This window comes from Rhopilema esculentum, chromosome 2 (assembly GCF_057945365.1).
Source record: "Rhopilema esculentum isolate cy_ngs chromosome 2, ASM5794536v1, whole genome shotgun sequence".
Lineage (NCBI taxonomy): Eukaryota > Metazoa > Cnidaria > Scyphozoa > Rhizostomeae > Rhizostomatidae > Rhopilema > Rhopilema esculentum.
This window is the reverse complement of record NC_142816.1, coordinates 1,411,170-1,437,885: the sequence shown is the minus strand read 5'-3', so window position 1 is coordinate 1,437,885 and position 26,716 is coordinate 1,411,170. Positions and strand designations below refer to the sequence as shown.

Here is a 26,716-nt window from a genome sequence, read left to right as displayed (position 1 = left end):
CCAATAGCGTACCCAGTGCTGTAGCCCCCAGAAAAATTTGGACCACGCCCTTTAAACACTTACAAAGGCGGGGAAACCCTACGGTAAATAGCAAAGTATTTTACATTTGTTATTGACACAAGCATACAGCATACTAGCCCACCACCCCCCCCCCCCCCCCAATGAGTTTTATATCGTTTTTGGACAAATCTCGAAGACCATATTCTAGAAAAGTGGGGGGGGGTCTGGACCCCCTATTCCCTTTTTGGGCACGCCACTGACAGCTAATAGAATGTAAAAGAAGTTGTGGATATCCAAAGGCGTCACTCTGTTAAACAGAAGTTGATTTTGTTGTAACATTCATCAAACGAACTTAATGTGCAAAACAATAACTCTTGGAGAGATTTTTATGAAAGATGGATTTGTTCATGGGCAAATTCTCTAGAAAATACACCTCTTATTTCATACCCTGCTTTTCTCACAACGGCCTCATTTATCCCGAGTTCTTCTAAAGTCCCTTTGACTAAAAGCGACTAAAGTCCTTTTGACTGTTCGATTGTCACATTTGTTAATTTTTGTTGTTGTTTCGCATTACTACTTTGCTTGCCTTATTAGCCTCTTTGAATCTTCGACCTGCTCAGCACCAAATTATCAAAAATAATTCCTTCATTGTCTAAACACACCTTTCGCTTCCCTTTTTTTACTACCCTGTATTGAATGACTCTAAAGAAGGGAGCAAAATGAATAATTTTCCGTTACTCTTAAATAAGGATCAGTAGTTCATCACTGTTACATCCTTATTTAGGATCAAAGAGATACGTGATTATAAGTACGGCCCATACTCGGCGAATACAATCTTAAGGCCAGTTTTCACGATGCGTTTCTTCCTTGCGTCTGACTCCTGAGTCAGATTTGCATCGTGTAAACGGGGCTTGCGGATTAATTTAATTGCCTTTGCGACAACTCATGAAAATAGAACATACCCTGTTTTCTTGTGACAACGCATGAAGGATTAGCGCTATTAACCAATCAACTAAGAAGAATGAGTCACGTGCTTCGAATATCTGGGGTCATATACGGGAAGTTTCGCGCTAGAAGCGATTTGCACGGTTTACTGTTCTCGTAAAACACGAATGTTAGGATCTTTGAATGATATAGAACTGGCAAAAGAAAGAGACTGTTTATGCATAGAACATGTCAGATTTCAATAATTTATTGGTCTCGCCGAACAATCTTATGCAAAACCTCGTTTTTCTATAAAATGTATGTTCTATTCTCTAACCCCCAACTTGCAGCCTTTTTCCTTGTGGGGCATGCTCTAGTGCTATAATTTGTGTGGGGTTTGTTTTGGTATGAAAATGACTGGTGAGTCAAAAATGCATTGTTCAAATGTTTTGACTCGTGAGTAAAAAACTTATGCAACTTTGACTCATGAGTCAGACGCAAGGAAAAAACGCATCGTGTAAACTGGCCTTCAAAACGTAACACAACAGCATGATTATATATAAATTAACATAAATATAAATTAACATAAATATAAATTAACATAAATATAAATTAACATGAAAATAGATTGTAGCACGTGATGGATATTGCATAACATACACAATGTACTATAGATTAATATACTTCGGCTGATTACCTTTCTCGATTAAAAACCTCTTCTCCTTCTATACAGATATTAGATTAGGAAATAATATAACAATCAAAATATAATATAAGCTATATATATATATTGTATAAACTTGCAGGTTTTATGATTGATTTTATAAACGATTCTACACATCATGCAACAGCACCAAATGCTGTGGTTTGAGTTAAAACCACATTGTTATGTCATTGATGTCTAAATGGAAATGAATAAAGTTAAAATACGACTTAGTACACGGAGACTGAAAATTTTTGCCGCTTTTTGAGTTTAACTCTTCATCAAGTCACCGGATATTCATTCGACGTACAAAAAGCTGAGCTACACTGATTATCAAACCAGTTTGACATCTGAATGAGATAGATAACATAATGCCAAACATGGCAGATGGCTTTAAAGAGAAGCCAAGAAATTCTATTCTGACTTTGTTTGTTCCTATTGGAATCCAAAATATTGTGAATGAATATCCATGAGAGGTCTTGATATCTATCTTAAAACAGGAGATTCTTTCTTGGATTTTGAAAGTATGCTCATAAATCGAGATCGTTAAGCAGCTGCTTTCTTTAAAAATGGAAAGCTCCAAGATCTAAGGTAAGATTAAAGAAAATAACCAGCAAGGTGAAAAGGAGAGACTTTTTGTGAATTTCTATTGCAAAATCTTTAATCCATTGTTAAAATTGACAAAATCTGTTAGACATTCCACAATCAGTTACACATTCCACAATCCCGGTAAGACAAAATCAATTAACAGTTACCATTATAAGGTCTGGACTTTAGTTAGAGTCATATCCAGAAATGTGTATGAGAAGAGTAACAATTTAACTATAAGTAGGAAAGGATCGTTTACCATGTGTCACGAACAGTACGTGCGAGAAGTAATCAGGATGCGAAAGAAGATTTAGAAGAGTAAATTTTGTTCATTTTTTGCAACATTAACGAAAAATCCAATGAAATCATTCATATTTCAACCCGAAGTGCTGCAAATTGTTTTCTCTCCACATCTTTGCACGCAGAGTCATTAAATTTCCTTTTCTGTACCAGAAAGCTAATACTGCATAGAACAACAAGCCTCAGTTAACTCTTGCGTTTCCTTAGAAATTGAATGATACAAATTACCTGTGTTTTTTATCTATTTCAAAGATATTTCTTAATATCTTGTTACAGGACAAGAAATTAACAAACTGTAAATAAATTTTTCCTAGACTTAACCAAATTCCAGTAAACTCAGGTAAATGCTAAAACTGAGCTGCCCTGAAGTCTTAGATTATTGAAAGGATTTGCTCATATTCTTCCATGCAAAACCAACTGGTCTGTGTATTAGCAACCGAGTGGGGGTCTATATATTAGCTCTGTTATTAGATGCCTCCCCAATCACTTGGGTTATTTATAAAAAATAAATTTCATCACTTGTTTGTTGTTCTTTCACTCGTTAATTTTACTTTACTTTATTTACTAGTTTTAATTAGCTTCACTTAATCGTTGATTGTAATCCTTTGTAATTCCTTGTTGGTTGAAATCAAAATTCTTATGTCAACTGGTCTAGTTATGGAAGATTTTTCCTTTATTGCATCTTACGTTTAATTGTTTAGTTTCAAAATAAACACTCCCCTTTACAAAACCCTGCAAAAAACATGCGATTTTCTGTATAAAGCTGAAACGTTTCCTATACTTTTACAAAGTTCTTCAGACACTTTAGATTCTTACACTTCTGATGCAGTCCTTCTAGGGTTGTTTTTTGCTCCTGTGACATTGTCTTGTAGTTTGTCTGTTTCGTATTTCCATGCTCCCTGAGCCGCAATACTTTTACAGCTACAGAAACAAGGCACTATATTTTGGATATAGCGTTCTTGAAACATTTCTTCTAGTATACGTAAGTCTAGGACAACTTACTTAGCTGTTTAATCTGGACTTATTAAATAATTTTTCAAAATCAGAAAAAATGACCTTTTATGGGCAAATGCTTTGTTGATTAAAGACAGATTTAAATAATAATTAACAGAACTTGTCTCTCATGATTTTCGTAGATTTTCACTTATATCATGTGTTCCTTTCTCGAGCTGATCTCTACGTTTTTATAACTATAAGCTGACTGACTTTAAGTAAAACAGTGCAATTGTCATTAACTCAGACTGATTATGATAAATTTCGTTTGATGTTCTTTGGGACTGTCAAGGAAAAATTGATATCTTAAGCGCCGACAAAAACTCAAAATACCCAACCCTGCCCGGATTCCAAAGCTGTTGTTATACAATGCACGTATAATCGGGTGCTTAAATTTAAAGACGAGGGTGAAAGGACTGTGCAATGTGCACAAAACGGACTATTGACCAAATGCTGATAGCTTAGAAAGGAACCCATATGAGAAATCGCAGAACATGTGAGATGGAGCCACGTGGTTTTCAAACAAATTGAGTAAATTACTGTGCAAGCATTTTCTTTCGGGTCTGTTACAAAAAATGAACATAGCTGACTTTGAATTTTGTTAAATTTGGCACAATGATGATAAATTTTAAGGATAATTGATGAAAATTAAAACAAATTTCTATGCTATAAATATTAATAAAACAACTCCATGCTAATGTGATACAATGGTAAAGACATAGGACTTGTGATCCAACGGTCATAGGTTTGAGACAAGCGCTAAACACTTGTAAGTACAGCACTCCTGGAAAGAAACTGTGCCTCACTCCACCCAGGAATATAACTGTATATCTGATCCGTACTCTACATACATCTGAGCGCCATTTCTGACAATACCATGCTGTATGCTCCTGCACGTAGCGACCAAGGGGGATTATGTAAGAATGCTATGTCTTTAAGGGAGAAAGTTTCGCTAAATGCGAGAAGCGCAAAAATTTTTGGAATAACTTTTCACGATGGAAGCAAAATAAGATGTTTTGCGACGATAAACTTTTACGTTCTGGCAAAATTCATGAATTTTCGAGCAAAGTACACAGCTATTTAACTGCAGTTTCCTTCTGTTTTTATTCCGGTTACAACAAAATAACAACGAAAACAGCACAATTCGTCAAAAAGCAATGATTCATTATCAAATTTTCGAGTTCAGACACTAAGAGAATTTCCCGTTGCTGTTTTACTTTGCATGGAAGAGTATAAACGATGTCGATGCAGCTTTCACTTGTTTTCTGGAGACGATATTTTCTGCCGTGCAAATAATTGTCAAAATGACTTTTTCGGCAGCATCCTTAATTCCTTTACACAGACCAGTCTAAAAAAACTCCAGTTCCTAAAACCACCGCGTAGAACAAAATAAATGGGAATTTTGAAATTTTTGATATATCTGCATGAAATATAAACCAACATTGTTGATGAAAAGACATATTTAAGTGGTTTTGCCAAGATTGCTTGCAGTGTTTTACTATGTTTTTTATGTTTAAATAAGTTTGACGATGCTTTGTAAAATTTGATTTCAATCAAAAAGTTTGTGAAAAATATCTTTACTTCTCATATTTGATCCACAATGAAAATTTTGTTTGACCTCTTTTTTACGATTATTTGTTTGACCTCCTTTATATTAGTTCGTTTACGATATATCAGCAAAGCATCTGATTGGACAAGAACAGAATTCCGCGTTGCTAATATATCGTAAAAAGCTGATCTAACAAAAATTTCCTTGTTGATCAAATACCGAAAATCCTCGAATTGCCCCCCCCCCCCCTCAAAAAGCCTCCCTCTCCAATAAGCCCCCACCCTAGAACTACAAATTGTCAATAAGCCCCTTCCTAGAATAATCCCAAACCATAAATTTTCAAATTGGACCCCTCAATTTGATGATTTTTGCCATCTGAGGTTGCCTAGGGCGTTTTATTGAATTACCAAAACAAATTCATACTTTGGTAGTAATCAATAAAATGTTCATAAAGAAATTTTTACTAAAATAAACGAGGTATTTTAATAATGTCTTCTTAATGTCTACAATAATTTTATAACCCCCTCCTTGCATAAGCCCCCCCCCTCGAATAAGCCCCCGTCCAAAAATATAAAAATAAATAAGCCCCCAGGGTGTTAATTCAAAGATTTACGATATTCTCTTATAAAACAATAGGATTTTCACGAAAGGTGTGCGAGATTTCCATGAAATGGTTTACCCCTCGTTCTTACCCCTGTGACAAAATATTTATAAATATGAAATCTGCAAGTAAAGACTCTTAAATTTAGCAAATGTTTTCGGCAGAAAAACCTGTTTACATTGTTGTTGGTAATTTCTTGCATTTAAGCTAGTTAATCTCGATTAATTAGCTTGGACGAACTCGGGTAGAATCTAACCAGGTTGAATCCGGGAGATGTATTGGGTAGATTATTAATTGTGTAAACAGGTTTAAATTTTGCAATTTCCTATGAAAATTGACAGATCGAAGTGTGAGTTTTCGATGAAAATTGTGCACTTGAAGTCAAGGACGGCGGAGCAAATTACAGATTGAGGGGGCTAAAACTTTTTAGTGGGCTAAGCTCGTAAAAAGAAAAGCAGGGTGATTTTATATGGTTTTAAGTACATTTTGGAAATAATTAGGGGACATTTGGAAAATGCCCTCTCAGCCCCCAATCCCCCCCTTCCCGTTTCCACGGTTCCTGCTGGAAGTGGGGATGATCATTGACGTTCGTAATCCTATTCCAGTTATAAACAAGATACGATAATCTTTTGTGGTCATGTATAGACTTAGGGGATTTCCCATAAGGGAAGTGATCACAGTTCCAAACATTTCCACCTTTCGAAGAATTTCAACGAACAATAAAAAGTCAAAATTCTTTGGATTACATAAAATGAGGAAAATGTCAGTTAAATCTCTTGTTTGAATAGATTCCTTTCTCAAAAGCAGGAAAATGAAAAAGGAAGAAATTTGATACTACATTTGCCTCTTTCTGCGGACGCGTGGGTACAAATGGTTAATTTACTATCATGACAAAAGAGATTGGAATCAAATGGCACAATATCGAATCGAAAGATATCTCATGAGTTAGGATTTTTCATAAGAAAATGTGCGCGCTAACGGAAAGGTGTGCTACGTTGCCTTCTTGGTGCATCGATATACGTCGTGGACGAAAAAGCGTTCAGCTCTTGCTGAAACATACCAGGCCCGTCGGAACCGGGGTATGTTTCCTTTATAACAGTGTACTGATTGAGAAGGAATACAATGGGCAGCCTCCCGCGACCCACCCCCCCCCCCCCCATATTAATTTCGTTCCAACGGCACTGCACACCATTCGAAAAGCTACTTCATAATTTTCTAGGAAAATTTCGCACTGGCTTGCTCTTACGCCGGCTGAGAATTACATGCTTTGCAATCGCTTTCAGAATTCTCTTTGTCAATCGGGTAACTTTCTGAGGTTTAATTGTAAATACCTCCTTGCTGTCTCCAAGGGGGGCCTTTGCAAAAAGCAATAGAAAAAGTAGAAATTGGCTAATTTCAAGCATTAACAAAAGCGCGGCTAGCGCTACAACTTTTTTCCTAGCATAGATCTTTTCAAGTGACTCTGCTAACCGAAAGCTACCTAACTTCTCTATTCTTTCGCACTCCTGTTGTAATCTTCGCAAATTGAATATTAAATACTTTGAAACATTGAAAATTTTGCAAGAAGTTAAATGAATAGATCTAAGATGCAGATAATAGAGATTCTTGCTTTTCAAACAAAATTACAAAATTAAAATTATGCCAAAAATCATTACGAGTAGCTGTAGCCAGAGTGGGTAAGTTGTGATCAAAATTTTCATTTGGAGGGGAACAGGCCCCCCATGCCCTCTCCGGCAATGTGGTTGAGTCAGGATCTATAAATCGAGCTTGAATTTAGTGCTTCAAAACAGAGCCTCTTTGTAGATATTTTTGCTTATCAAGAAAGTGTCGGCATGTCCCCTCCGCCCCCCCCCCCCCCCCCGGTGGTGTAAGCCCTGTTTAATGAAAATATCGCTATAAGAAACGAGTACTGAGCAATATGAAAAAATTTAGAAACTTTAGTACTCGATGTAAAATTACTAAGAAGCATTTAGTTTTTGAAAAATTCCAGAATTCTATCATCGTGATTGGCTGGTTGGCATTAGAATTGAGACTCGGGGCTGAAAATACACGCCCCTCGTCTACGGGCAGCATTAGAAGGAAACCAAATCTCTTGACTAAAATGTCATTAAAAAATTAAAAAAAATAGAAAAATCGACGATTTGCAGCGACGAAAAACCTTTAAAAAAGATTGATTTCTTAACGTGAAAAAATTGGAAATAGGAAGCTAATGTCAGAATAAATGACGTCATACTTCGACGCGTAGCCCCCTCCCCTGTAAGGCTGTTTGTCGGAAACAGAATGTTTGTCGGAGAACTTTAGGATCCTCTACAACCGTAAGTCACATCCCAAGACTGGCTGATGATAGTCTTCATAGCTTTTTATATTTTATTATAAGCAATTTTGCTTTTAATCGATTTTTTATGTTGCACTGTCTGAAAATAGCCAAAGTTTTTATTTACATAAAAACTTCATGAAAATTTACAACGACAACAATTACAAAACAAAAGCCTAGGGAGCATGGAAATGCATACGACCCTAAGACTTACAGTTAACATAGAGACACAAATATTACAATAATAAGCTACAAAAGTGATTGGAGTGGTGTCGCCCATCGTTCCAATAGCGTTGCAGATGTGACAAATACTCACAAAAAAATCAAAGTTGGTCCTTGCTGAATGATTAAGTGGTCCTTTGTTTTGACTAGTCACTTCAAGCAAGAAGGCAACAGCACCTTGAGGAAATTGGGTTGTACAATTGCTACTAAACCTATATATCTAGGCAGGCACGTAAATAATAGGGGGGCGTGGGGGGCGTAAAATCCAGTTACAGTTGGAAAACTTAACGGTTGACTTGGAATTTTTTTCTTAAGTCCAAACTTATGAATTTTATATTTTAAGGAAGTTTTTTTATTTCAAATGTAAAAATTCTAAACATCAAAATTCACAGGCTGAATCTGACTCATCCATTAATCGTTTTCTATTGTGAATCCCGTCTCCACTGGATCCAAATTGCACAATTGCCCCGTTTGCTTTCTTTCTGACGGGAGTTGAATCAAATTACGAACAGGCAAGGTGAATTTCCGGATAAGAAACTTGAAACTTTACAGTTTGGAATAATAATACCCGCATTGATCAGAAAATATTAGAGTGGGAGTTTTTTAAGAAACTACGAGTAGTTAATTCAATAAAAGATTAAGAAATTTTCAGTACTAAAAATTCTTAACGCTTCTTATAAAAAACGAGTTTATGCTAAACTCCCCCTGTTATTTGTTAACGTCCTTGACTCATTATCATAAATTCCTATGACAAAACTGCTGTGAAGCAAGAACACATTGCAAAATTGCAGTAGAAGTATTTGATCAAAGAAGAGTGTTTCATCTTTCGAATCAGGCATATGCACAAGTTTGCTCTCAAATCATCATTTCAATTGTAAAGAACGAAAAGGCATTTGGTCCTCTGAAAAGTGTTAGTAGTTTTCTTCGATCAAGAACAAAAATAAAAGGCTCGAATTCTGGGTGCTTCTATATCCTGAAAAAAATGTATTTTAGATACATAGATCTGCATCAATTGATCAATTGATCTGAAAGAATACTACTAATCATTAAGTATATCTAATACTGGTTTTGCTTGAATGTTGCTTTACTTCTTACAGCAAGTTTAAATTTTTGTTTCTTGGTAATCAAAATTTAGAGATTTAGGCTTTTATGCTTTAGGCTATTTGTTGAGTAAGGTTTTGGTAATTATAAAGAAAATAGAACTATGGTGTTTGGGCTATTTACAAATATCAATTTGGTGGGTACAGTAGATTTACTGGTCGCAACAAAAATTTCTCACTTAAAGTTGGAACTTTCATCCTTCCACGCCCCTCCAAAATTAGCAACTTATTTTCGTCCCTGTATCTAGGAAAGGTGAAATGGCAAATAGATACGCATGCGTAGTATTCAACTTACCACTAAAGTAAACAAGTCGTCGGAAATATTATGATCTCGCCCCCTACTATTGGTGTCGGCCCTGTAAAAGGATGTCCTTTTTACGGCTCTGGAACCGGGTGAGATCATTGAAAACAAGGGAGAATGTCGGCAAGGATTGTGGAGCAAATCGCAAATTAAAGGGGCTAATAAATATTTTTGGGGGGTTGGAGAAACATGCTAAAACCCAAGATCAATGCAATTTTTGCTAAGTTTTAAGCACATTTGTAGCTTATTTGGGTGCTAAAGCCTACCCCCGGCCCCCACGTTTCCGCAATTCCTGAATGTCATTCTCTTGTTAAGCGCCAAACAACTGCCAAAAAAGTTAAACAAATGATGGAAGGACTCGGCCCTAACGAATATGTTGAGGTTTCCTTTTGTTTTTCCTAAGTCAGTTTAAAGAGATATGGCGCAAAAAGACTGGCCGGGAAGCTCTTCTTAACTTCAATAATTCTGAAGACAAAAAGGCGAATTCTAATGTGCCGGTGACGATTTGAGAGAAGCAAAAGCACATCTTTGAATACATCATGTCACAAATAAAAGGTGCTGGAATGGTAATAAGAGTATGCCATATGATGCAAAATGAATATATTTTGATGCTAATGTCATAAAATATCATATAAGGAAACATTATGAAAAGCCAAAGAAGACGCAACAGTAAAGAGAATTAGGCCAATTCCAACTTCTTTGTCAAATTCAATATATTTCCTAGAAATCTTGAAACTTAAAGTCAATGAGTATGATTTATTGTGATCTATCCTATTACTCTTCTTGAACAACAGCATAAGGGTTCCATTTAGTTTCAAGTTTGCATGCATTTTTTAGCATTACTTTTTTTATATACTGCAACTAAGGCTGTACGCTCTTGGAAGTGACTTTAGATAACAGAAGGACTATTCTAAGAAGATTCAATGAACCAACCAAATTTTTTGATCATTAGGTCTCTAGGAGCCAAGCAGAGCCAAAAAAAGACGCCTTTGAATTCAAAATTTTCCGGGAGAGCACACCCCAGACCTTCCTGGTACAGTGGGTCTCCACCGCATATCTTTGTACACCTTTAGTGTTTTGTCCTCTCCAACCAAACCCAAAAGACTTGTACGGTTAGTTTTGGTGCATGCATGTTTCGAATTTGCTAAGTTGCCCCCAAAAAACCTGCTGTACAAAATGACCACCACAGTTCCAAAGCCGTTTGATTTTAGATTTTAACAAAGCTTAAGGTCACCAGGCAATTACTCAAAAACAGCTAAATATTTACATTTTGTTGATCTGCCTATATTGGTTTTGATAAGTGGGCTTGTCTGACACAAGCTGTTCTAACCTGTCGTGACAACTACCCCCTCCAAGAAAACCATCAAACTTGCGCCTCTGAGTTTATTATCTTTTCATGACATTTTTAGTAATCTTCAACAAAACTACTCCTGAGTAACTGAAAGAATGAAAAAAGAAAGTTCAAGCAGTTATTAATCAATAATAATATCGTTTGTAGATGAATATCTATTCACTATATAATTTCATCTGAAATTCTTTAAGGTTCAACTTAAAAGGCTAAAATGAGCCACTACCTAAGATTATGTACACAACGATTCAAGAACAACTGAAACTGAAACAAAATTATTATAAACCAGGTCCTTTATCCACAATTAAAAGTTTTTATAATTGGCTCGTGTTGCTCAGCAACATTTGAATATTAGCGGATAATAGCAACTAAGGGGAGGAATGGGGGGGTCTTGGTAGGCGCTAGCTTCATCACATCAACCGTTCTTCTGTTACAGGATCTTTCAGCTGCATACTAGTGATTTACAACTTCGGTTTTATGTTAAATTATGTTAATTTATGCAATTAAATTTCAATGCAAATGCAAATAAAAAGCATTACATAACAGTTCTTTAAAGTTACGAGCCTTTTTATCGGAGCTTTTTCCAGAATTTAAGGGTCTATTCGATGGTTTTCAAGAGTACCTTTTAAGATTTTACGGAATGACTAGGGCGGCTTTGCCTCGCCTTTTATGACATCCGTCATATAATCTACTATACGCAACCAGGTTGTAACAATATTTCATGACAGATTTCTAGCGAAAACCGTTCGTTATACTTAACAACAAAAGCTTTGTGTATACACACATAAATTATTCTGATATACAAAAGTTATCACATTTACTAAACGCAAAATTTTCTGATGAACTTAAATGTTATGCAGAAATGCTCTTTGAAAGGCAAAAGGGGTAAAGAAGGGCTTAATTGCCCCTGTTACAGTTACTGATCAGGCAAAAGTTGCTTTTTTTCTAAAAACAGGTCAAGAATGATCCCAAAAAAATGATCCACATAGAAATGATCCATATTCATTCCCTATCGTTATGGTGTTACCCAGCTTCATTATAATTACAGGTTTTGAGAGAAATTACAACTTATCCACATATGCGCTGATTGCCAAAAGTCTCCCATATTTACGCTGATTGCCCCACAGTGCCCTTCTGTGCAAGCCTTGAGAACAGTGCCCGGCTGTTAATGAGGGGATGATTTGCTCTCAAGCTAGATCGACGAATTTTACCTTTAAAATTGCCAACTAGAGTTTAAAACTAAATCGGCTATAGAAATTCTTGTTTTAAATAGCTTTATACAACAATCTCACAACAATTTGATAAAAATATATTTATAGCTTTGTACAAGGTTCAGTAACTATTTCTTATCTCTTGCTCTGAAAAGTCAAGTTTTTTTATAAAATCTGGAAAGACCAATCGAAGTGCACCTGGGACAGGTCTAGCAATTTGAGAAGAAAGCACTGAACTTTTGCATTGCCTGTGAAGTGAACTTATAACACAATTTCTTCTTGTTTTCCATTCTTTCTAGCGTGCCATCCTTGTAATAATGTCTCAGAGCTCGGCTCAGTTTCTCGTGATTCATCACTTTCTTGTTACCTTTTCGGCTGCCCCAAAGTGTTGATATTGTTGCTGAGTTGGTAATTTGAAACAAGCCGTCTCTTTTTGATAGCCAAGTTATTGCACTAGGGTTGTAGCGAGAATCTTCAAGCCATTGTAATAGACATTGAGCAAGCAATGTTTTTGCTGGAAAAAATGCAAAACCACATGTGAGTATGCCTGTAATGAACCTTCAACAACAAATTTTAGATTTGCAACGACATATTTTAGGGACTTCTCGCTGAATTGGAATTTAGAGGCTAATGTAGCATATGAAGGCTTGTGCAGATTTTAAGCTTCAAACTGCATGTATGGCTGGCATTTACACAAGCATTGCACAAATTTCAAAACAATTATGACTATTGCTATGATCATAGCTGTGAATTGATTATAATTAAATACTGGCAGAACAATCTTCTAGTTATAAGTAAAACAAAAACACCAAAAATGTAAATTGTTTAAACATTGCAAACTTCAATCAATATTGATACGACTAAACAGCTGACCTCCCTTCCAACAGCGAGGCCTCTTTTGCAATGTAACATTCCAGGCTTCTCTTCACTTCCTTCACAGTGCCAAATAACTTTGATGGAGCAACTCTCAAACGCTGCCAGAAACCTTCTTATCAAAAGTCCTTTGTAATAATGCAACGGTAGAAAAGCGTAAGAAAACTTGTGCTTCTACCTACTTTCTAAAGGTTTTCTCCGGTTTCGTTTATCCTTTCGCTTCTTAGTTGCAAACCCTGCGACTTCTCCACACTCGCTTTTTGCGCCTAAAGAAGAATTCGATGGTTAAAAGTCAGAAAGAAGAAGAAAGAAGAACTCAATGTTTTAAAGACAGAAAGAAGAAGAAAGAAGAATTTGATGACAGTTAAGTCAATAAGAATCGGAATAAAGATCATTAAATATATAACCTGTGCCCCAGACCTCTCGCTTGAATCTGGAACACGTGCTATATATAAATGGCTCTCTTGATATTATATAAAATACTGCTTTATTATCGTTAAGTTATGTTAATACCTTGTTCAGAGACGGAAGGAGGTTCCGCTGTTGAGCATGTTGGTGACGTAGGTTCAGTGTCTAATTCATCCCGGCTAACTGTACTGTCCGATGAATAATCGGTTTGCAACGGTCCAAGCTCGGCTAAGGTGCAAAATAGCGAGTGTAAGGTCCACGCTTTTTTAAAGGAACACTTGGCTCCAGTACAACCTGGCGTTCCTAACGCGTTTCTTATTTTGTTTCTTATATTTTTAATGGAATTCCCTGTGCCTTGTAGTGTCCGGACATTACATGTCCTTGATAAAGTAACTAATGCTATTTTACTTAATAATTTTTGTTTTTCTGTTGCTATTCTTTCATTCTTCAATATTTGCTGAATTTTTATTTCTTGAGTTTTGTTGAAATTCAGCCTGCCTTGTTTTTGGGAGTTCTTATCTTTTGGGCAAATCTGAACCTAATGTTGCTTATAATGATTATTCGTACGCATAAAATAGCATGTATCAGGTTTGAAACCCAAGTTGATGCTGTTGCTAATACCTATGAAAACATTTCATTTTGAATTCCATTGAATATGCACTTACAAATCCCTCTATCACATAAGTAATTTTAAATTGGCTAGCCTAAATTCACGAAATAAAACTGTTACATTTGTATTAAAAAATACCTAGCAAAAGAAACAAGTCTGAGCTAGTCCGAGTTTTGTTCCTATAGCAGAATATATAATATGTAATGCGAATTGGAGTGCTTGTAAGTTTGGAGATAAAATGTCGTTTCTATTGATCGTCAATAGAACGGGAGTCCCACATTCCGATAAAAAGCTGCAGAAGTTTCTAAAATTATCATGTGAACTGGCGGGAAGAACGACAAACTAAGCTTACTTTATGATAATAATTATAGCAATAATGATGTTTATCATGAAAATGCGATGTCAGTGATTGTCATATTTTTTATGATGATCATGTATTCAACAAATCATTCGACTCACAATTATCATCCTCGAGCATGCGCAAAAAATCTTGCAAGGTGGGTTGGCTATCGTAGACTGAAGCCTTCATCGCTTCGTCGATAACAGACGCAATGTTGCTTTCACTTAAACAAGAAAATCAAGTAATATTAAATAACATGAATACTATTAACTGTAATTTAACAATTCATTTATTCATTATTTATTATCAGGGCTGTATATACAATCTTTTTCAAGGTACATGGCCACAAAATGATCGGTAGCGGCACCAGTCATTAAGCTGTGAAGAAAGGAGGGAGGGGGGGGGGTGGTAAAATAGAAAATGTAGGCCAGACCCTACTGTATGAAAATGCCTTCTACCAAGAAAGAGACATGACAGGAGGCACTATTTCTACCAATAACAACGCCCATGACTAAAAATTTGATATGTAAATGTAGTTCCAAAATCAAAGAAGCAAATCAGAAAGGAATTCTCTGCCAAAATAATACCCATCCAAAAAATACTGCTCATCGACTCTAGAAAAGTGAACGTAATCGACCCTACCGATAACTGGGAGGGGGGGCATGTCGCAATTTAATATGGCTAAAATACGATGTAATTAACAAAGTGAAGGAAATATCAACAAGTCTGTTCTAAATATTTTTTGCAGAACGTAGCGTAGCAGTAATAAATCAATCGACATATACCAAACTAGGTTAAGCCATCGGTCGGTCAACTATTGGCAAATTAATAAACAAAGGCCCGGTATAACGCTTTTGATTGTCTAATTTTAATTGGCAGATGGCTCAAGTCTTTGTCAATTGCCTTTAAAGGAAAGTGGCCAGTTGCATTTTCTGACAGCACTTGAGGTTGTGGGTCGATTCTATGATTTAAATATTGGGGCAATATTGGGGAGACTTGGGAGACAAGGATACTTACGATCCTATATCATGATTCTGTTGACCCTAGACAATAGTCTTCATGTGTAGACACTTCCCTTGTGTATGGATCATCTAAAGACTTGTGTAATAGGAAAGTAGTGTTGGTTTTACCTACTTCTTTATCTAGCTACTTAATATGATGAATACCGCAGAGCTGCCTGGATCAAGAATCACTACAAGACATATTGTAGGGATAAAAATACGAGCAAGAAATTCCTACCTCATGCTTGTAAAAAGATCTTGCAAGGCACATTCATCACGCAATAGATAACAATGCAAAGAAGTCTTCATTTGTTGCTTGGGAAATATTAACTCTAAAAAATCCTAAGATAAGGAAGAAAATATACACTTTTTTATTTTCTTATTTCATATTAAGCCAATGCTTTAAGAGTTACAAATTCAGGAAAAAAACTAATTTCTGTGAGAAACATACATGTGGTTATTTAAATTTCAATAAAAACGATAGAAATATTTGATTGTCCAAAAATACAGAAACAGGGGGTAGAATCCAAACCCCTCCTAAAATTAATCGATTTGAAGCACTAAAAGAAAGGATGCCAATTTTTTTTCTATTCTAAGATAGTTGCAAACTTTTACACCGCAATTTGTGTGAGGTTTTAGTCCATTTCTATTTATGGTATTTGTAGGCTAGCTTCATTCGAGGTGAAAGAGCTAGTCAGAAAAACCATTAAAAAGGTCCAAAGAGATTCAATAAACCGATAGAAGAACGTCAATGAGACGGAAACTCTTATGGGATCTTCTTGTTCCCAGTAAAAGCAAGTGTATCAGATAGTCAAACTTTCTTTTTAGCACATACCCCATTAATTCTGCATAGGAATAAAAAATAGGAATTATGAAAGAATAGGGATGCTATTCCGAGTTATACAGGCAATATTTTAATAAATTCCTCAATTGGAGGGAGTTTTATTGTACACACTTCAACCTTCAATTTAAGTAACATTAGACCATTAGCAGGAAATATGTATTGATAAGTGGTATGTCAAGATCAGAACAGAATGATGGAAAATGGCAATGAATTGCAAATCTGCTACAAAAATCTGTTATAAAAAGGAAATAAGGTTGAGCTATGACTTGCAAACAGAGTTTAAGTGCTGTTTCAATGAAAAATATGACATGTTTTTGGATAAACTTCAAAATTCTATAGCAATAAGTAGACATTAAAGTAGCATTAGGCATTAAACAGTTTCATATGCGTATTGAGAGAAGAAAACAGGGTAAAACTTCTTCACGTTACAAAAAAATCAAGTGATGAGAATGAACAGCAACAAAATTTTACTTTAGAGTGATACATTTTCAATTTTAGGCTGCTTCTGGTACTTAGCATGCAAAGTGCAAAATTAGGCTGCGTTTAAATAGATACAAAAACTATGAAATTCTTAGATTGTAATAAAAAACTTAGATATATTCCAAGGAACTTTATACTTATCAAGAAACGGAAAACGTCCAGGTAGAAGACGTCATAACCCGGAACGGGACATGACACCTACCTATCCTTAACAGCTTTCACAGTAAAAAACAATTGTTCAATTTCTGGATGCGAAATATACTTTATGAAAATCAAAATCTTTGCTCTAATCATACTGAAGTTGTGCATCTAAACACTTGCCTGTTTTGGAAGGAAATCTATGCGCCAGCCTCAAAGAGACACTTGACTAGCTTAGAGAACGCTCTTCTCTCTACGCCGTGCAGGTTGAAATGAGCAGTGCTCAATCACTCTCGTCTTCTTAAGTAGATGTACAATGACATTATCGCATAGCAACGAATGTCAATAGAGGTAAGGATACTTCCTGGTTTCGATTCAAAAATGGCTGCTAAAACAGACGTCTAGCATAGGACAGCTGAAACTGATGTAAAAATAGCACTCTAGGAAATATGATATTAGTTTCTAGTCCCCCTAAATTTGCTGAGGGAAGGACAAAATATATTTTACAAGGAAAGATTCATTTAAAAACTATCGGCGGATATAATTTTTCCAGAACTTTTAAAGAATTGCTTGATAATTTTGTTCCTAATGCGAAATCGTTTTCAAGGTTTTACACTCAATCTCATTATGTATTTTAAGAGTTTTAAGGGAAAACATGAATGCAAAATAGAGTATTTGTTTGAAGTCATTTTCCGCAGATGCTATCCCTTACATTAGTTTTTACCTACATATATGTCTTTCGCAATCTCTCTTCTAAATAGAGTATTTTTTAAGCCCTTTTATTTTTAGATAACTCATAAAAGGCAGGTTTCTCTTGACTTACTTTTGATAAAAATATGTTTCGTCTTCAGAAAGGGAAAATACTTTGGTTTTGGAGTTCAATTTAGAATTTTAAGAACTGCGTAAACTTAAGAAGGGTTAGATTTTTAAGAGACTTCTTAATTCGAGGTGAATTTGCTGCAAATCCAAACTCATACTTAACTAATTTTTGGCATACAAGAAAATTATTAACCAATACTTAACTAGAAACATGACAGAATCAATTTTGTCTAAGAACCATATTCCAAGCATTCAATATGTTCAGAGCCATTAACAAATAAGTATTCTAACTCAAGTTAAATTTTAATAGTATTGTAGATTTGACGTGAATGTGGCATTTTCCCTTGCCCCATGCTTTGTCACATTTTGTACTGCATCTTAATTTTAGCACCATAAGCAAAGCTAGGTATTCAGTGAAAATTTGAAGCTTATTGGCCTGTTAAATCAGGATGAAGAAATAAGTAAGACATATGTAGTAGACAGTTAGTGAGTGAATAGGAAATAAGTTGTCTATGTGGCTATAATTATTTTGTTAGTAGAATAGCAAATTTAGGATGCAGCTAAACCATCTCATATTCTAAAAGGTGATTATTATACCTCAACATCACAGAACAAGTTTGAAACACAAAATTTGGGCATTAATAACGTGGCGAACCAATAGATGTATAGATTATTATAGTTAGATTTGACAGTCATTAAAAATTATTGTTAGGCAACCTAATAGCTGTTTCTACTATCTAAATCCGTTCTAACATTGAGGATGTTGTCTTTCCAATAAATGGTTGGCAAACTTTTCATTCTAAATGAAGGTGGTTTCTATGCTGAAGCAAAAATATTTGTAATCTTTTTTGACAGAATGCTGCTTTTCTTTGAAATTTTCATTTTGTAACTGTATGTTCTGGACGTTTGATAGCAAATAATGCTTCATAGGTGGTCTCTGTGTTTGGATACTGATTTTGAAACCGTCTCGTTAGCTTAATTTATAAATTACCAATCAAACACAATTACTTTTGTCATATAATACTAGACCGACGATGCAACATCTGTGTGTATTAGTTTGGCGTAAAAAACTGAACGTAGCTTTAGGGTAGTTGTTGTAATGTATAAAACAACTCCTTTGACTGGTGAACAAACTGCCAACCAAGATTTTTCCCTTGCAAATAAAATAAGCTTCAAAGGAAGCAAAAACATTTGTCATGAGATTCTGAATTCTGTTGACGAATAACGGGTAAAAGCTTCAGAGTTTCATTCAGGATCATTTTTTATCTAGCTTTTGGCTCTTCCGAGGTTTTAGGTGGCATTCCTCGACAGTTTTGTTGCTTCTGTTCAATGCATCGTGCTGTTGTATAAGTCTTTGGAAATTATTTTGTTTATTATACAAGCATCATTCCTCTTGGCTTCTAAATGCATTTTACTTCCTTATTCTTGGCATTACGATAAATTACAGATTGATGATCAGCATCTTCGGTTTGATGATAAAGAAAGCATTGGTCCTAAATGAGAAAATTTGCCTAAAAGTACGATCTTTCTTGAGCTCTTACATTTCAAAGCACATTTCAAAGCAACATAGGCCCACAAATAGACTCTTTGAAAGCTTTCTTCTAAAACAACCATCAATGTTTTATCGTTTCACTGCTCTGCCACCAGATTTCCTTCTATGTAAAGAATCTTTCCCTAGACATATTTGGTAAAACAGACAGTTGTTTTGTTTTTATATAACTACTTCTACTACTTGTATAGTTTCGTGTCGTTCAAAACATTTTCTAGATCAATAGTAGAAACAGTAAGACCAAATTGATCAGCGTTGATTGCACATTGCATTTGATTGACAATTACGTGACTCGAGGCTGTCAATCGTTGTTACGATAAAAAATCTTTCAAAAGCAGAAGCCAATACAGTTGAGACTTAAATAGATGCCTCTTACGCTACAAGATAATTACCATGTTAGCAAAGGTTTTGAAAGAGAAGAATCAGCCGAGAAGCCAGGCGGTGACTTGTTAGGGAAATTTTGGTGAAGTTATTGTGGGGATGCTTAACCTCACCTCGGTATTTCATGTGTTTTTCAGTAAATCTTAGGACAGTCAATAAAATCTTTAATTTGTCGTTACAATTGTCAAACAGTAGGTGAAATCACACCTAAATGTTTCTTCATCTATGTCTATTTAGGTGAATTAGAAAGGCTGTCGGAACGTAGAGCAATGCCACTGCTTTTATTCTAATTTTCATCATTAGTATACGAAGGATTCTACTTTGTTATGTCATTGCTATATTTGCTTTCTCCTGGCTTCGTGAGACAAAAACCTGTATGTTAGCAACGTATTGAATGACGATAAAATTTGAAATGTACCAAAACAGACGATGCAAAATGCGACGTTAATGCACCAAAAAATTCTTCAGCATTCGCAGAACACAGTAAAGTAACAACAAAGATTTCGTTTTGTTTCTGTTAAGCCTTTTTCACAATCAGGTTTTTGGTGACAAAAATGTTCGCTGTCGGAATATTAATGTACAATATGTACAGGAATATTTATGTACAATATGTACAGGAATATTTATGTACAACATGTACATGAATCTTAAAGGTTTATAAGATTTGATATGTTTTGAATAGTTATACATATTCAATCAAAAATTCATAAGTTGCGTATTTTTTGACATTGAGATGTATGCTTTACACAAACAAAAATGCAAATAAAATAGAAACCATTGCTGAAGAGAAATGTGAAGTTTGCAAGAAATGACGTTGCAAAATATGTGTAATGAAATGTGCTTTTAGTGCTCAATTTAACCAATATTGTTGGTAGGTTCTATTTCAAGCAAATTTTGCTGGAAAAAAATGCATCTTAACCAATCTATTGGCTTCAATGGAAAAAATATTGTTACAGTGTCCTTTTTAGTTTGCTTAATCGTTAATTTTGCGGAATTAATATAAATATAGGGCCTGCTAAACTAAAATAATAAAGGGGATATTTAGAAATTATATGCCATGAAATTTAAGTGCAGTTCAAATTTTCAAGAATATTTTGCTTCATTCAAGAATCCAGAATTGACCCTTGGCCACACTCTACGCAAAGCCTTCCTATATGAAATATCTGATAATATTTCATAACAAATTGGATTAAAGAGGATAATCCTAAATACAAACCATATAGTCCTAATCAGGTCCTCGGAGTGATGCAAATGCCGGCTGGGCTTTAGCATTTTAGTTCTATCAAATAAATATAATGCCAATTTGGGTACACTAGAGTTTCAAGGCCTGAAAATTTATGTACTGAAGTTAAATGTTCCTTGTACCGAGAATGGAATAGACAATTCACTTTATCTAAGTCAAATAATTATTTTATTCAGTGATCTTTGTCTTTTGATGCCATGGTCTGAATCCTTAGGGCTGCATAGGATGGTATAAATTCCCAAGTAAAGCTTTTCATTCAATCCCGGGCCTCCATAAGCAATGTCAAGTAGGCAACACTAACTCGAGGCCCCAGTGAGGAGACAAAGTTCAAAATGGACAATCCACCTAGAAACGTGACATTTCTAAAATTTTGAAAATTAAAACATAATGGCCAAAATGGAGCTATCGTAATGCGGAACAAATTTGAAGCATACTTTTCAAAGAAATCATCTCCAAAGAGTAGTTACCAGACAAAGCAGGGAATAACGTAATTACGACATTTATTTCTTGACATATCCCATCTCGCCACGGCTACATAAGTGTCTGAGTCTTGAAGTTCAAACGAGAAAAGCAACCCTAGGTATGTCGCATACCACTGACCAGACTATGGGTACAATATAAAGTGACTTTTATGAAACGAAGAAAATACCTTCAATGAATCGAATTAAAACGCTTTATTTTAATTATTTAAACTATAAAATAAAATCTAATCCGAAAGTTGCTTACCCTCGAAATGCGAAGATTTCTCAAGCATATTTTAGGCGATAGAAATCCCCCTTAGTACCCTGTGACAAGAAACGTTTTCTTGGAAAGTTGTAGGTAGGCCTAAATGACTAGCATCTTCTATGTACCAAAATGTCCCGGTTGTAAGGATAATAATATCTTTTTGCATCGGGTAGAAAATAGGATGCTATTAATCAAAGCAAAGCCGAGGTGAGTAGCTGTGAGGCCTTGCGAAGCTGATCAGTTTCTTAGTATTCTGAGTGTGGAGTAGGAAATCTGGACTTTTGTCAAAACTTTTACAATAAAAGGAAAAGTAAAATATCGTTAAAGTAACTAACCATTTACAGTTGTGATGACAGCCAGGCACGTGCATGTGTTGTTGAATTCCGTGTGTTCGGTTTGCTTGGAACTGCGGGAAGGAAAATGCGTATAAGTCCAGATATGTATCGTGAATAATGCAATTATTCAGAAATATTTGAACAAACTTTAAAATATGGGAAAGGAACAATTTAAATCTGTATATTATCGGCATGGACACTGGAGGTAAATGAGAGGGTTCTCAGGAGACGATTGTTAATTTGAAAGAAAATCTAAAACTGTTTTTCTCGGTTTTGTCAATGCTTTGTAGGCCGAGAAGTGTTGCAAATGAGAAAACCTATTGGTAGAAATGAATTCAGGGATGGCTGTTGATTAGGTACAAGGATGGGGCCTGAGGTGGGGGCCTGAGGTGGGGGCCTGAGGGATATCTGCCCCTAGAAGTGATACAATTTTCAATGTCAGCACGATTGGCATAAGGATTGTTATTACTAGAGCAAACATTTGGAAACGCAGCGTGCCAGCATCCATCTTTACAGCTAGTGCGCCTGTGGGATTAACTCTAAAACATAACATTTCAGGCCTGGAAATTTCGTATCTTTGCACAGCTATGATTGGGGAGTCGTATACCATATATTCCCATTGGAAGCAAAGCTCATCACCAAGCAAATTTGTGCATTTTAAGAATTCTAAATGTTGTATATTTTAGTATAGCATAGCTATAGTAGATTAGAAAGAGACAATGGGGATTCAATTTTGATGCTGAAGGTTCCGCGACTTTAGTTGCATTTCAAAGCTTCTTTATATGCGTAATGCATGAGCGAGCACAAAGTCATGAATTACTCTGCTCCAAATCATTTATGCTTAGTTTTGTTTTATGAACAACTTGATGATTTTAAAGACTAATTTAACAAGGAACATTAAACAAGTTTGTGGAAAGGAGAGTTCGGAATATAAATCCAAAGAATGCTAAGAATCTTAGCCACAACTTGCGGTTTTTTGTATGTTTTATTCAGTCTTTTCTCCATGAAGTTTGCTGCAGAACTGAAATTTCTTGCATCATTTTGTACATAAAACATCTAAAGACTCAAAATTATTTTTTCTGTAAAACGCAGTGGGCCAGCAATAATTATGATTGGAGCTACGTCATCTGGACTTAGCAATGCATTGTAATTTAATCTTGAGCTTTGTTAATACAATTTTTACCTGACAAACAACTGCTTTAAGAATTATTTCAGATCTTTTTTAGCACTAAAGTTTCTACCATTTGAAGTTTCGTATTTTTTCTCGCAACAGTATTGTTTCTGTAAAAGAAACAGGTCTTTCTTACAAAAGCCCCTGCCACTGAAAACTGCAAAAACAAGCCCCAGTATAGGAATTTGTACTAAACCATTCTATTAAGCAGGTTTGCAGCATATTCCAAAATATATTGTAAAAAACCACAATCTCGATTAGTAATAGTGGAAGAAAAGGAAAAAATAATTTTCATATGGCAGAAATGAAAAGCAACAGACTTGCATTTAAATAAAACTGCGTCCCTACCTTCTAAAATTGTAGCTTTATCCAGGTTTCTTCTTTACTTGCAAGTGCAGCCCTCCTCTTACACGTAGCACAGTCCAGAAACTGTGCGTAGTAGTCATTAACCATGCTTAATTGAACATCCTCCAAAGAATGACGTAATTGTAAAATGAAAGATATTAACTTGCAGAAAGGGTACAAAGGTAAAAACCCAAGGACATCTGAAACTGAGTGCGTGGGATATTTGAGTGCATGCTTTGGTGGTGAGGTATTTATTATTGTTGAAAACGTCATATAGAACAGGGAAGTTCGTTAATGAAATCGTTGCCACCTTTGATTGACAAGGCTACCGGTGAACGCGGAACTACTTTTTCAGACAATCCGCGTCCCCAGATGGTTACTATAGAAACTTACTGAAACAACAATCGCAGGTACTGAGACCGATGTGATTGACAGGTCCTCCGTCTCTGAAAGGGAAGAAATGCCAATTTCATTCATAAACGATTTCCAAGGATGTTGATGGTCTTTCCTGTACGATTTTACCAATGTTAGTGTATTCTTGCTAATAACGCGCTAATTCAATGCGACAATATTTTATGTCCAGGCACGTTTCACAGCTCAATATTTTGGAAATCTTTAATTATGTGCAGCAAGGTCTTTTCAGTAACGTGTCAAAATATGCGAAACTTCATAGAAAAAGGGCACAATCGAAACATATCGCAAATATTAGCTGGTGTTTGCATTTTCCGCACAACATGGAGCTGGGGGGGGGGGGTTCTCCCCTAGTTTTTGCTAAAGATTAAATCTAAATAAGCCAAGTTTCTCATTATAGATGAATTTGTGTAGGACGCTGACCTGCTCGCTCGACTGTTTCCTCTTTAGGGCGGAAATTTTTACAAATTTATCGGTCGCCTCCCCGGTACCAACACTGATCTCGAAAATAAAATGTCAATGCAACTCATCGCAAAAAAGGAAACAGTAGAGTCTGCATAGAGGCCTAATATTTGGTTAAATGTAAAATGAAAAAGATACACTTTGCCAGTATTCTACAGTCTGTTTAATTTCAGTGACCGCACCAAAGAAAAGGAAGAGGGCATAGGACACAAACAATTAGGTTATCAATTATTAGCATGACATCTGAATTTAAAGTACAATTTAAAGTGCAATTTAAAGTGTCAATTTTTTTGCGCTGTGCCACCCCCAACAAACCCCCTTTCAATTTCCCTGCAGCTCTTCTGCCGTCTCCGGCCTAGCTCGCATTGCTAAGAAGAATGTTGTTGAAATCAAGCAAGGTTTTTTTGCCTAAGATATCCTATGGAGATAATGGTTATGATGCAGTCATATTTATGCAAGTGTTGCACCATAATGACCGAGGGGCGATTCACTCTTGCAAACAGCGTATGAGATTTTGCCTAAAACCAAAGGATTTCTGGGGATTTTCAGATAAAACAATAGGATTTCCAGAAAAGGTGTACGAGATTTTCTTAGATTGAATTGCCCCTCGATATTGACACCCCGGAAAGCAACTTTGCCAAACTTAAAGAAAGCTTTTTTAGAGCAAAGCAGAGATTTTGGAACTAAGTGGGTGGCTCTAAAGAACTGCAGCAGTTATGACCTTACCTTTTCTTTCCTTGTCTCCAGATATCCTTCCCTGAAATCAGCAAATTCTTTTGCCACAGTGAAATCGGGTACAGCCAGTGGCGGCCCCAGCTACTGCAGAGTGGGAGGAAAATGGGCGTGACCAGTGAGACCACACCCCTTTGCCTCGTTTCGGTGCTTTGTACCAGGTTAAATTTCCTTGGGAAATTTTTAATCCGTTTTTACACGAAACATGTAGACCATGTTTCGATAAAAATGGGGGTACAGCTTACCTCCCCCATACCCCCCTTGGCACCGCCACTGGGTACAGCTTATGGTAAGCTCTTTACCTGCTTAGTCCACTATCACATTTTGATTCAATGAGTAAAGAGCAGCCATTTATCGTTAACGATATTTACAGCTGAACGACCAGACATCTTAAAGAACTTCAATGTTTTTTATCCTGTCTACATCAGTGAAACGAGCATCGTGAGTTTTATTTCGGCGAGGAAGAGCTTTCCTTATTCCGTTTAGTTCAATTCATTCATTACATACATTACAAAGAATAAAATGTCAATTTTACATTAAAAGAAACTTCAAAGAGACAAAAAAGTGTACAAATAAAAAAGACTAAATGGAGGTAGGTAGGTTAACCAAAGAGATTTTTCGCATTCTTTTTTATACTTTTTTTCCCTTGGTTTCTACCTAGCATCCAAAGGTTTTAGAAGACGTAGAAGCCCTGCCTCTCCAGTGCCCAGGTCTTTCCTCTGAATGTGACCACACCTCGTGATTCCTACCCCTGACATTAACGAGAGCTTGAGACTCCCCTCACTCCAATTGAAAGTTTTGTCATGTCAGGGACTCAAACCCCAGACCCTTGTATCTTAGTCAGCAACCCTCATCACTGAACCAACCTTGCATCTTTTATAATTTTCAAGCTACTGAAAATACTCTGATAGAACGCTTCATCAAATTTTTGATATTTTACACCTCATCCCCCTCACTTTGGTTAGCGCAAATAATTGATTCTAATCAGGGGTGACTTAAAAAAAATAACAAGGAGGGCTCCGGGGACGATTTCATCAGAAGGGGTATGGTATTTTGTATGACCATAGAAATATTCTCATACATTAAATTAAAATAGCCAATGCTTAGTAGAAACAACCATTAATCTAAAGAACAATGTAAACTTGCAAGATATCATCATCGCAAAACTGGAAAACAATACATGATATACCACCAGCAATACACCTCCAAAGGAATAGAAACTATTCAAAATGGTGCCATGAATCGACCATGGATAAGAGAATTAACAATTTTTGTGCACCCAAGATCTTTAGAAATAACGCACATCTAGACCTTTCAAAGACAAGAGGGAATTTCTGAGAGCAAGATCAATAGAAAAACTGTTTGGGGGTCTGAGCCCCCAGAATCAAGGAAGTTGTTTGGGAGTTGACCAGATGTTTTATTTATATCTTTACACAACCGAAACCAATTTATTTGTTCACCAATGATTCACATAAAATAGATATAGTGGGCTTCAAAAAGTTGATTATAGTGTGAGGTTCTCCACGCAAGGAAAGTATTGCCAAATTTTGGAATAAAGACATCTAGTTTCAAGCGTCATCTGCTTCTGACTGAAGTGAATCTTCAAAATCTTCAAAGGAAATCGGGGTCTGGTATGCGAAACTGTTTTGTTTGGCATACTGTAAAAACCAGACCATAAGACCCTTAGACCCAGG

General features: G+C 35.8%; 1 protein-coding gene across 3 annotated transcripts; it reads right to left on the bottom strand.

Annotated features, from left to right (window-relative positions):
• Nucleotides 1–11,064: 11,064 nt before the first annotated feature.
• Nucleotides 11,065–23,743, bottom strand: LOC135695340 (ecdysone-induced protein 74EF). 3 transcript variants are annotated; one of them, XM_065214405.2, is made up of 7 exons: nt 23,421–23,712; nt 21,902–21,972; nt 15,625–15,728; nt 14,505–14,608; nt 13,541–13,663; nt 13,210–13,293; nt 11,065–12,668 (listed from the first exon to the last, which is right to left on the bottom strand). In XM_065214405.2, exons 2-7 carry the CDS (start codon nt 21,902–21,904, stop codon nt 12,364–12,366), a joined length of 723 nt encoding a protein of 240 aa, XP_065070477.2. In that variant the 5' UTR covers nt 21,905–21,972; nt 23,421–23,712; the 3' UTR covers nt 11,065–12,363. The 3 variants fall into 3 exon arrangements, with proteins under 3 accessions (XP_065070477.2, XP_065070478.2, XP_088964970.1); XM_065214406.2 differs by lacking the exon at nt 13,541–13,663 and having other exon boundaries at nt 23,421–23,743; XM_089108844.1 differs by lacking the exons at nt 21,902–21,972; nt 23,421–23,712 and adding an exon at nt 17,032–21,892.
• Nucleotides 23,744–26,716: the final 2,973 nt, after the last annotated feature.

Excerpts from the sequence above, each read along its gene's own strand:
- LOC135695340 (XM_065214405.2), bottom strand. Across the intron at positions 13,664-14,504 it reads CATGCTCGAGGATGATAATT|CCGAGCTTGGACCGTTGCAA; the intron begins GTGAGTCGAATG and ends TTTGCACCTTAG. Across the intron at positions 13,294-13,540 it reads TCCTTCCGTCTCTGAACAAG|GCGCAAAAAGCGAGTGTGGA; the intron begins GTATTAACATAA and ends ATTCTTCTTTAG.